Here is an 11,145-nt window from a genome sequence, read left to right on the forward strand (position 1 = left end):
ATGTACAAACTTCAGAAGTCTTTTTATTGTAGTATATTTTATTTTGGAATAGGGTGATATAATTAACTCTTCCGAGTCGGCGAACGCTTCGGCGCGTTCAAATCGCGGGCCGGCTTTAGGACCGCGCAGCATCCAAACCAAGTGACGCAGAGGGCTGCCGTCGATTTCATGCAGAAATGGAGACCCGAAGCTACGTTTTGAGTGTTTGTTTCATGTAAATACACCAACTAAAACCAAAGTTATGATAATTTCAATTCCATGAAAAAAGTGCGTCAAAATATGCGCTCTTTTATGAGCGCTTTGCATTTATTATAATAACTTTGTCGTCTTTTGTGATAAAAAGGAACGGAAAAAAACGTGTGCTTGTGCTAACCCGGTTCTTCAGGATGCACACGAGTATATAAACATTCATTCCCATGACAACTAGCCATTGCGAAAGAACGAACGAGAGGAATTAGTTCAGTTCATGAGTAGTTTTGGAGAGTTTTTCACGAGTTAGTATTTCAATTGTTAGTATTTCAAGAGTTTTATTGTCAGCAGTATCGTTTTTGTGAAGCAATATGAGGCGCACACTTCACGTTGAACAAGCCGTCGACTTGTTATTCCAAATGAGCGATGAAGAAACTTTGGAAAGTTCGTCGTCAGACAATGAGAGTGGCCAGGATGACTTCGAGGACCCTGATTTTGTTGCTGAAAACGTGAGGTAAGAAGACAAACATTTTTCTAAAATGAATTTGTTTTATTGCTTTCGTTTATCTTACTATAGTATTCTATTCTACTTCACTGTAGTGCAAATGCCAATGAACATCTTGAACTTTGAATAATCTTGAATCCGTTTACCTGTTTTGTATAGTGACGACGACGACGACGAGCAGCCTGGGCCATCAACAGCCCCCACCCCCACAACAAGCCGACGGAGGCCATCACAGAGGGGGCGTGGAAGGAAGGATCAGGCCAAGACCAGGTCAAGATCTCCAGCCCAGTCAGCAGCACAGCCAGAACAGAGCTCTGAGCCATGGAAAACAGAGACTGATCCTGACACTGCCCCACAAGCCAGTAGGTTCATGCCCCGCAGACCACCAGGAGCCCAGGTGGATTTGCATTCAGGGCACACACCAAAGGACCTCTTCCTGCTCTACTTCGCCGCAGATACAATGAGGACAATCTGCAGAAACACCAACAAACAGGCAGCAAGAAATCAGCAGAAGGGGAGCAAATATCAGTGGACTGACGTTGATGTGGAGGAACTGCACAGATTTCTGGGTCTCCTCATCTACACCTCATTGGTGACTCTGCCTAGTATCCAGGACTACTGGAAACAAAGCCACATATTGTCTGTTTCATTGCCAGCGAAGGTCATGCCAAGAGACATATTCCGGTCCATCTCATGGAACATCCACCTAAGTGATCCAGAGGAGGATGTCATAAATGACCAGCGCAAAGGTACACCCCAGCATGACAAACTGTTCAGGGTCAAACCTCTGATGGACGACATTCGCACTGCCTGCCAGGCTCATTACCATCCTAAGAAGGAACTGTCAGTCGACGAGAGGATGGTGGCTACAAAAGCCAAAACTGGCATGACCCAGTACATGAAGGACAAGCCTAACAAATGGGGGATCAAGCTCTTTGTGTTGGCAGAGTCTAACAATGGCTACACTCTAAACTTCAACGTGTATGTTGGGAAAGCACACACACCCAGCGTGCATGGACTTTCATATGATGCTGTTATGGACCTCATTCAGCCATCACATCTTGGTACAGGATACCATATTTATATGGACAATTTCTACACCAGCCCAAAACTGTTCCTGAGTTTGGGAAGTATGAAGTTTGGAGCCTGTGGGACCTACAGAAGCAACAGAAAAGGGTGTCCTAGTGGCAGAGAAAATGCCCTCACCAGCAAATCGAAGAGGGGGTCTGTGAGATGGATCAGAGAGGATCGCCTGGTCTTTGTGAAGTGGATGGATACGCGGGAGGTGTCGGTGTGCTCCACAATCCACCCAGCGTTTTCGGGCGAGACAATCAAGAGGAAGGTGAAGGAAGGACCTGGACGCTGGGTAGCAAAAGACATTCCCTGCCCTACCCCCATCATGGCCTACAATAAGTACATGGGAGGGGTTGACCTGTCAGACCAGCTTCTCCAGTATTACTCAACCCATCGCAGAACTGCTCGCTGGTACCGTACCCTCTTCCTGCATTTTTTGGACATGGGAACAACAAATGCATACATCCTGCACTGTGACATCAGTGCGACCCAACAGGTCACACCCATGACGCACAAGAACTTTGTGGCAGAACTTGTGGCCCAGCTGTGCGGAGTGACCCAGACAGGGGTTCCACTTCAAAAAAGCACCAGCCATGTTCCTGTGGCCATTGCCAATGTTGCAGAGGCCAAAGACAAAGCCACAGCAGGCCGCAGGGTTTGTCAACGCTGTAAACAAGTTGACAAGAAGAGGTTTGTCACACCATGGAAGTGCAAGGCCTGTGATGTGGCTCTCTGTGTCATTGTGGACAGGAACTGTTTTGAAGAGTGGCACAAATAGGGTAAAGGCCAGTGGCTATACCTACTTTTTTTGTAAATAGTTGTGTATTGCTTGTATATATCTCAAGAATACTTTTATATGTTCATATTTGCACTTTGTGGTTCAATTTGAAGCTTTTTTTTTCATTTTGGACAGAAACTGTTTTGAGGAGTGGCACAAAAAGGTTTAGGGTTAGAATAGAAGAAAAACGCCAGTGGTTATACCTACTTTTTATTGTAAATAGTTATTTATTGCTTGTATATATCACCAAAATACTTTTATATGTTCATATTTGCACCTTGTGGTTCAATTTGAAGCTTTTTAAATGCTTGGTTCACCATGTTTGAGGGTTTTACAATAAAAAAACCATCTTTTTTCTAAACAGACTTTGTGTTTTCTGTGTGTGTTTGGGTCCAGTGTGTTGAAATAGTATGTCAAAGTGAAAAACTTACTAACAGATCATATAGGTGAGGTTGTGCTGAAAAAAAAGATACCCAACATTGGTCTGGTAAACATTTCTTTATGTAGTATATCAGGGCAAAATTGAAGGTACCCAAAAACGGCCAAAAAAGCTCCAGACTCCGAAGAGTTAAGAGAGGGGGTGGGGGTCCTGCTGATTGAGCCTGCGCAATATTTGACATTAAATGTTTCCTTTTAGCATTAGGCTTAGCCTACTGCGCAATTTTTAAAATGCAACAAAAGGTTTAGAACATGATAAACTTGAGGTAAAGGTTCCAGAATCACCAGGTGCATTCACCTTTCAAATCCAAACAAATCTGAATTCATGACCTACTGAAAAGTGAAAACAAGATGAATGCCAACAAATCCAGATTCTTCCCCTCTCTCTATGACCAGACCAACGCATGCTGGGATATTTGGACCTCAATTTTGCAGCAGGACCATAATCATTGCAATGCGCAGCAGAAGCAGCAGCAGCATCAGCATCAGCCCGTTAGAGACACGGAGCAGTGGCCTGACACGGGCATCCTAGTTGTGAACAACTACCAGCCTCTGGAGGTGTTTAGTCCCCCGACCGGTATCCATGGGGCCAGGAGGAGCGAAATGGACGAAGTCAACGAGCTGGCTATCCTGATAATGGAGTTGGAGTTAGGAGCGCAGATGGGAGAGCCGTTGGATCGCGGGAGATGTAAAATACAGTGCTATTTTATTCCATATGACAATCTGACTTCAAACGCGCTGTTTCAGATTGTAGCCCTAGTGTCCCTATGCGACAGCCACACATCTTGGGGCATCTGATGCTGTCTATTACAATGTTAGACCTCATTGTTTAGAGAATTAGTGCTAACACTTTATACATTGATTGATTCTCTCTTTCCCTCCCATAGATTACTTCCTAAGCAACCTTCATACATCTGTCATCCAACAACTGAGAAGAGAAGGATTTAAATCAGGGAAAAAACAATAATGCTTGTATCTCATCAGAATCACCTTGATTAACAACTATTTATAGTCATAAATAAATCCTATATTAAATCTTTTTTATCAGAATACATTTTTTCCTCAAACCACAAACCACATTAACCATCCAACAACCAATCTGTCATCACTTTTATTGAGTTAATTTGCAAAGATTCAAATCGCATAATCTGACATCCTGTTTCTCTCTTCAAACTGATGTATCAGCATTAAAATGTGAAATGTGTTTCATTTCTACACAAAACCGGTCAGCATCTACAGAACAGACAGAAAGGGTTTCATTTTACAATACAGTAGCCTACATGGTAACATAACAATCCATCCACAACCATGTGTGTTGTCAGTCCATCAGCAAAAGATATGCTGGAAAAAGAAAAGCAACAGAGTTCTGGTTTGGAGTTACAGTAAGAGAGAGCATTCCTCTCCTATTGACACTCAGACACACTGGACGGGCTGGAAAACCTAACCTCCCAGGGTGCATCTGAAAACAGATACTCTACTGTACAGTGGGTCAGTAAAAAAGAAAATCATGGTGAAAGACTATAACCTGCATCTGAAATAATGCAATAATGATAAACACGGTAGGATAAAATATGTTAAATTTTTGGGACAGCTTTCATTTTAACATTTCATTCCCTTTCTTTCTGTCTTATCTAAGCATTACAGTAATTTGAGAATTAAAAGTATATTTTGTTGTTGCAATACCACCTACGATGTGTGAGGTGATATGCACTTCCTCCCATCCTTTGGTATACTGTGACCAAAACGATTACACTTTTCCCCCAGTCAATTGTTCCTCTTACCAAAGATACTCAAACCAGGCTCATCTCAGTCTTGGGTTCCATGTGTAGACTAATGCATGCCATGCCCACCCATTATAATACAAAGAGCCACTGTATGAATACCATACTGAATAGGAGCAACCTTCAGACAAGGTGTGTTCACTCACTGGTAATGAGAGAATGAAAGCCAGAATCCATGGAGAGGACCAAACACCAGGGCTGGGAGCTGCCCTAACCTTTTAACCTCTGCATCCAGCAACAGATCACATAACAGACATATACCTATAGGATAAAGTGCATTTCAACTGGTTCCCGTTAAAAATAAAAATTACAATCATCAAGGAGATCAAACTCATTGGGTTAGACATTCACAATATGATGCAAAGAATGCACTACTGACAGAGGACCTTGGTCATCAAAGCTCAAACCAGTCTCTATGTAGTTAACAGTCCCAGTCCACCATTGTCCATATGTAACAACATACTACCATTATACCCACTAGAGGCCCTTGTGCCAATCACTCCTGGGGAGTTTAGTGCATTAAACCAGAGATGCACATCTCCAGTCATAAAATGTAAAAGTGTCAGTCTGGTTGTTATCTGATCTGATCATTACTAGGGGAAAAAACATGGCCAAACATTACAGAATGTAGAAATGTATTGTGTAGAACACAGACATGACACTCTGTTATGTAGAATCATTACAGTGCAAAACATACTTTTTGTAACATTTGCTGAGTGGATTCTGTGGCCAATTTATGATTTTATTTGGCTTATGTATCAAGTGCTAAAGAAAAGAGAAATCTAACTGAGCACTGTGTCAGCATTTAGTGTCCTCTCTCCTTTCTATTTAGAAACACATTACATGTATTTGGTGCTTGCCTACGGAGCTGTGAGGGGAACGGCACCTCCTTACCTTCAGGCTCTGATCAGACCCTACACCCAAACGAGTGCACTACGTTCATCCACCTCTGGCCTGCTAGCCCCCCTACCTCTACGGAAGCACAATTCCCGCTCAGCCCAGTCAAAACTATTCGCTGCTCTGGCACCCCAATGGTGGAACAAGCTCCCCCACGACGCCAGGACAGCGGAGTCACTGACCACCTTCAGGAGAAACTTGAAACCCTACCTCTTTAAGGAATACCTGGAATAGTATAAAAGTAATCCTTCTGCCCCCCCTCCCCCAACCCCCCTAAAATAGGGTGGTTGTCCCACTGGCTATCATAAGTTGAATGCACCAATTTGTAAATCGCTCTGGATAAGAGCGTCTGCTAAATGACTTACATGTAAATGTAATGTATTTACAGTTGTGTTAAACCCAGTCCAACTTTACTGTGTCCAAGGAAAGGGCTACAGTACCGGATTCATGATCATGTTCATTGTGAAAGGCAGTTTGGAGGCATTGTCAAGAAACAAGTGAAATTGTTGTTGGCATCCTTCCGATTCAAGTGTTTGTCGCCACAATAATCACAATTTATGAGGCACGTGTGTTTCTTTAAAACATGGGGGCAGATCTCAACTCACTATTCATATACAATATCAGTACCTCCTTTTCTTTGGAGAAAATCAACACCCTTCATTAAATCTACTGACTTCAATTGTGCCTAATTTGTGGTCCACTGTTATTGAACAGATCACTCATGTTGTTGTCAAAATGCTTGAAATTATACTTAGAAGACGTGGCTGAGCACAGGAAAGGGGAATATGACTCAGTTCTCAATTGGCATTGAAGAACATAAGCTAAATCACCTCTCAGTCAGTGGATGGAATACTCAGGGCCATTGGAGATGACAACAAAACAGGTGTCTCTCTTTTAGTTGAAATGGACTTGTTCTATAAAAAAAGAGCTAAGTTACAGTGGCTTGTGAAAGTATTCACCCCCCTTGGCATTTTTCCTATTTTGTTGCCTTAAAACCTGGAATTTAATTTAATTTTGGGGGGGGGTTCTATCATTTGATTTACACAACATGCCTACCACTTTGAAGATGTAAAATATTTTTTATTGTGAAACAAACAAGAAATAAGACAAAAAAACAAAAAAAACTTGAGCGTGCATAACTATTCACCCCCCAAAGTCAATATACAAATACTGAGCTTTATTGTATGAAACAAAAAAAAAGGGAAATTATATTTTATACTTATACAATTGCTCAGAGAAATAGATTTTGTTAAAAAAGTAACTTAATATTTTTCTTAAAAAGATAGGTGTCAAAATGATTGGGATCCCTGTTTTCAGTACCTTTTAATACCTCACCAATAACTTTTAATACCTCACCTATCGGCACTGAGCCTTTTTCTAAAATGTTTTGTAGGATAGGAGCACACATTGGGAGGGATCTTAGACCATTCACTCCATACAGAATCTTTCCTTAGTTTGCGCTTATTGAATGCCCTCTTCAATTCAAACCTCAGGTTTTGAGATGGCGTTCAAGTCCGGAGACCGAGAAGGCCATTGCAAAATGTTGATTTTGTGGTCAATTAACCATTTCTTTGTGGATTTTGATCTGTGCTTGGGGTTATTGTCTTGCTGGAAGATCCACCAAGTTTCAGCCTCCTGGCAGAGGCAACCAGGTTTTGGGCAAAAATGTCCTGGTACTGGGTAAAGTTCATGATGCCGTTGACCTTAACAAGGGCCCCAGGAACAGTGGAAGCAAAATAGCCCCAATAATGATCTACCACCATTTCTTTACAGTAGGTATGGGGTTATTTTATGCTTATGCATCCTTATTTCAACACCAAACCCACCACTGGTGTGCCTGGCCAAAGAGCTCTATTTCCTGTCATCCAAGTGATGTAAATGCCTGGAGTTTGCTAAACGGCATTGGTACTTGGATTGGAACCGGTGCTATGGTCAGATGACATGAACATTTAGCTCTTTGGCCACGCACACAGGTGGTGGGTTTGGTGTTGAAATAAGGATGCTGTGCAACCCCCTCCCAGGTATTACATTTACATTTTAGTCATTTAGCAGACGCTCTTATCCAGAGCGACTTACAGTTAGTGAGTGCATACATTTTTCATACTGGCCCCCCGTGGGAAACGAACCCACAACCCTGGCGTTGCAAGCGCCATGCTCTACCAACTGAGCTGAAGTCGGTGGCATCTATGAGACCACATACAACAACATTATGTATTGACATTGACATCCGTAAGAACCTGTATGCCAACAATGTCCTATCTGGCGGTACCACCATATATCCTGGTATCGGTGACCACATGCAGAAACAGATCACAGACCTGGCCCCCAGCACCATGAATATCAAGGTAAATGGCTGAGAACATGCCTACGACACACATGTTACTGTAGCAACGGTGTGTTGGTGTGTCTGGCTACGAAGTAAAGCAGGGGTGTGTGTGTGCTTCATAGATTAATTCATTCATTGGAATGACATTCTGGAATTGGACACTTGGGAAATTGCCATTTTTGCTATTTCTTCTTATGATAACAATAACAAAATACATGAAAAAAAGGTAACTGAAAAAAGGCAATTGTAAAATAAAATATATAATTTTCAGACATATGGACCCCCGCTCTCTTAACCTCTCCCCCCCCCCCCCCCCCCCCACATGTAGATGATTACCCGCCCTGAGCGTAAGTACTCAGTCTGGGTCAGTGGCTCCATCTTGGCCTCCCTGTTCACCTTCCAGCAGATGTGGATCAGTGAGGATGAATACAAAGAGGCCGGAACCTCCATCGTCCACAGGAAGTGCTTCTAAACACCATTCCCTCCACCCCCGTATCCCACTCTAACCAACAGATGACCCCCCCATCCTCCTGAACAAACAGTCTGGGGTGAAGTTTCCCCTAGGTACAGATCTAAGATCAGCTTCCCCTTCCCCAATTGTAAGTGCAAAACTGACCAAAGATCAGTGTCTAGGGTCAACATCACCCTACTCCTTAACACACCGACCCATGACCTTCCACTCTTGTGAACTTTGACACCCACCGTCTTACAGACCCTCTCTTTGGCCACAAATACGAGTATAAGACGAGTCAACAACATTATTTGGATATGAGTTAACAGAATATGAACTTTTAAAAGAGAGATTTTCACTGGGCAGTTACATAAAAAGGTACATTGTTCAGATTTGCAAAGCTTTCTTTATTGATGAACAGACTGGCATTCTCAGTTTTACACAAAAATCATTAATCATTTTACTTTATTTATATTACTGTACTGAAGTTTTTCAAAATCACATTTGACTAAAACAATGAGAAATTCTACCTTACAACCCCTTATAATATTCAGAAATTTTTTAAATCTACTGCTAACATTTTATAGTAAAATTGAATACCATAATTCAATTGTGAATTGATTGGAAATAACATTAAAGTCAACCTTAAAATATTTCTAAATGAAAGCTAACGTTGAGTGTCATTTTATTTATGTATTTTTTGTCAGAAAGATAATAAAAAATTAAACAGAAAATATTTAGGATGACACTGCCTCTCCACCTCAGGTTTTTAATAGCCATACCAGACGAAGAGTGGCACACCATTGTTGCCAGCATTCAGATTCTTTCCGATGTAGACCAAGCCGATCTCCTCATAAGGAACATCTGCATTGTCGTCGGATTGTACGGTCAAGGCCTTGATAGGGGAAGATTCATCTTTATGGAACCAGACAAACACTGACTGACCGCATGTTCCCTCGTTGAGGTTAACATTCAGCGAGGTGAAACCACGCTGCTGTAGGTTGAGCTCCTGCTCTTGGTTGATGGATACATCGATCTTGGTGAGACTGCTGCCCTTATCGGTGGATTGACGGTACCAGAGGTAGATCCAGTTTCCTCCAGCACCTCTATTGAGATCTTCATCCAGCCGGATGTAGCCTGTCTTGAAAAGGTTGATGTCTTCTTGGAATGAGGTGGTGGTAGCAACGTCACAGATGTAGGTCTCACTCTCTCGCTTCAACCAGAGGTTGATGTTTTCTCCTGAGTTATTGCGGTTCAGATTGCATGGTAGCCTTTCCCAGCCGTATTTGAATTCAGCGGCCACATTAGTGGAGAGCAGGAGATCTACAATGGGAATGTCATACTTAGGGCTTGCACCACTACAGTACCACAGCTGGATGACATCTCCCTCTGCTCCATAGTTGAGGTTTTCTTGGAGCTCAGTGTACCCTGCACTCCTCAGGCCATTTTTCATTGCATCACTGAATGAGAACTGGACTCTGGTGATGGGTTCAACATTGCCCATTTTGTACCACATGTAAACTATGGAGGTGGATGAATTTCCTTGGTTGAGGTTGAAATCCTTCCTGAGAAAGCCTTGGCCACGAAGCTGTTGCTCCCTTGCAGGGCTAGTGGAGATTGCAATATCTGTGATGTATTTAGAAGCCATTTTGTGTAGTTGGAGACAAGTGTCTGTAAAGTAAGAATACATAGTGACATTGGTCAACACCTCACATGAAGCAAGAAACGACACACTAAATACACCAAAGACTAGGACATTTGGTAAGTATAAAACATTAAAGAATTAACGGCTAGCTTTACTAAGCATTTGCTCCAGGTGTTCTAAAGGGGATACATGGCTTGTCAAAATTATGAATTCAAGGATGCACAAAAAACGCCCTAAACAGATACTAAAACAGAAACATGGACTCGGCTGAGTCAAATTATTAATTATCAAAATATATTAATTTATTGGTTAATTAACTGAAAAAGCAACACTACAACACATAATCACACAAATCAGTAGAGGTAACACCGCCCCCTAGAGGACTGCATTGGTCGCATATTTGTTTTCCTCTTCAGTTCTTACATCAATTATTATCTAAATTGAAGACTATGATTCTTTGATCACCTGAATCAGGTGTTATGGTGCTAGTGGAGCAAGTGCAACCCATGTATCCCACCACCACCCTGCTCTTTAAAGTAACACACAGACATACTCATATACATAACAGAACCCTTCATTGGAAGTAATTTCTTTACCAGAGATGTTGTGTTCTTCCTCTGTTTCGGAGTGTCAGACGTCTGTGGGAGAAAGTGTACACATCGAAGAGCTTTTATACAGTTTATCCAGTTAAGGTGGCAAATTATTAACCTATCAGAGTACCCACAGAATAAATTTATATTGTCTCCTCCTCAGACCACACCCCTCCTCTAGTCATGTCTCAACCTCTCCAACCTGTACCCGATTCATGTCTCCGTTTGACCCTGACCCTAAAGTTGGAATCCATAGAGGTGAATCTGCCACTTCAGTTTGCGATATTACAACAAAGACGTTAATTCAAACAACAAAGAAATAAAAATCTAACATCATTCCACATGATTTCCCGCAAAATAGAACAGCAGAGTACGTACATCAACTATTTAATATTATTTATATATACATATTTTTTATATACATATTTTTTTAGAGGGTAGATCAAATTTAATATTGCAGATAGATTGTGG

The 11,145-nt window shown here is 41.9% G+C and overlaps 1 protein-coding gene across 1 annotated transcript; it reads right to left on the reverse strand.

Moving 5' to 3' along the window:
* Nucleotides 1-9,021: 9,021 nt before the first annotated feature.
* LOC311111261 (uncharacterized protein) lies at nucleotides 9,022-10,704 on the reverse strand. Its single transcript, XM_084153975.1, has 2 exons — nucleotides 10,681-10,704; nucleotides 9,022-10,110 (listed from the first exon to the last, which is right to left on the reverse strand). Exon 2 carries the CDS (start codon nucleotides 10,085-10,087, stop codon nucleotides 9,209-9,211), a length of 879 nt encoding a protein of 292 aa, XP_084010101.1. The 5' UTR covers nucleotides 10,088-10,110; nucleotides 10,681-10,704; the 3' UTR covers nucleotides 9,022-9,208.
* Nucleotides 10,705-11,145: the final 441 nt, after the last annotated feature.

Source organism: Coregonus lavaretus (assembly GCF_964263955.1).
Source record: "Coregonus lavaretus genome assembly, chromosome: 37".
Taxonomy (NCBI): domain Eukaryota; kingdom Metazoa; phylum Chordata; class Actinopteri; order Salmoniformes; family Salmonidae; genus Coregonus; species Coregonus lavaretus.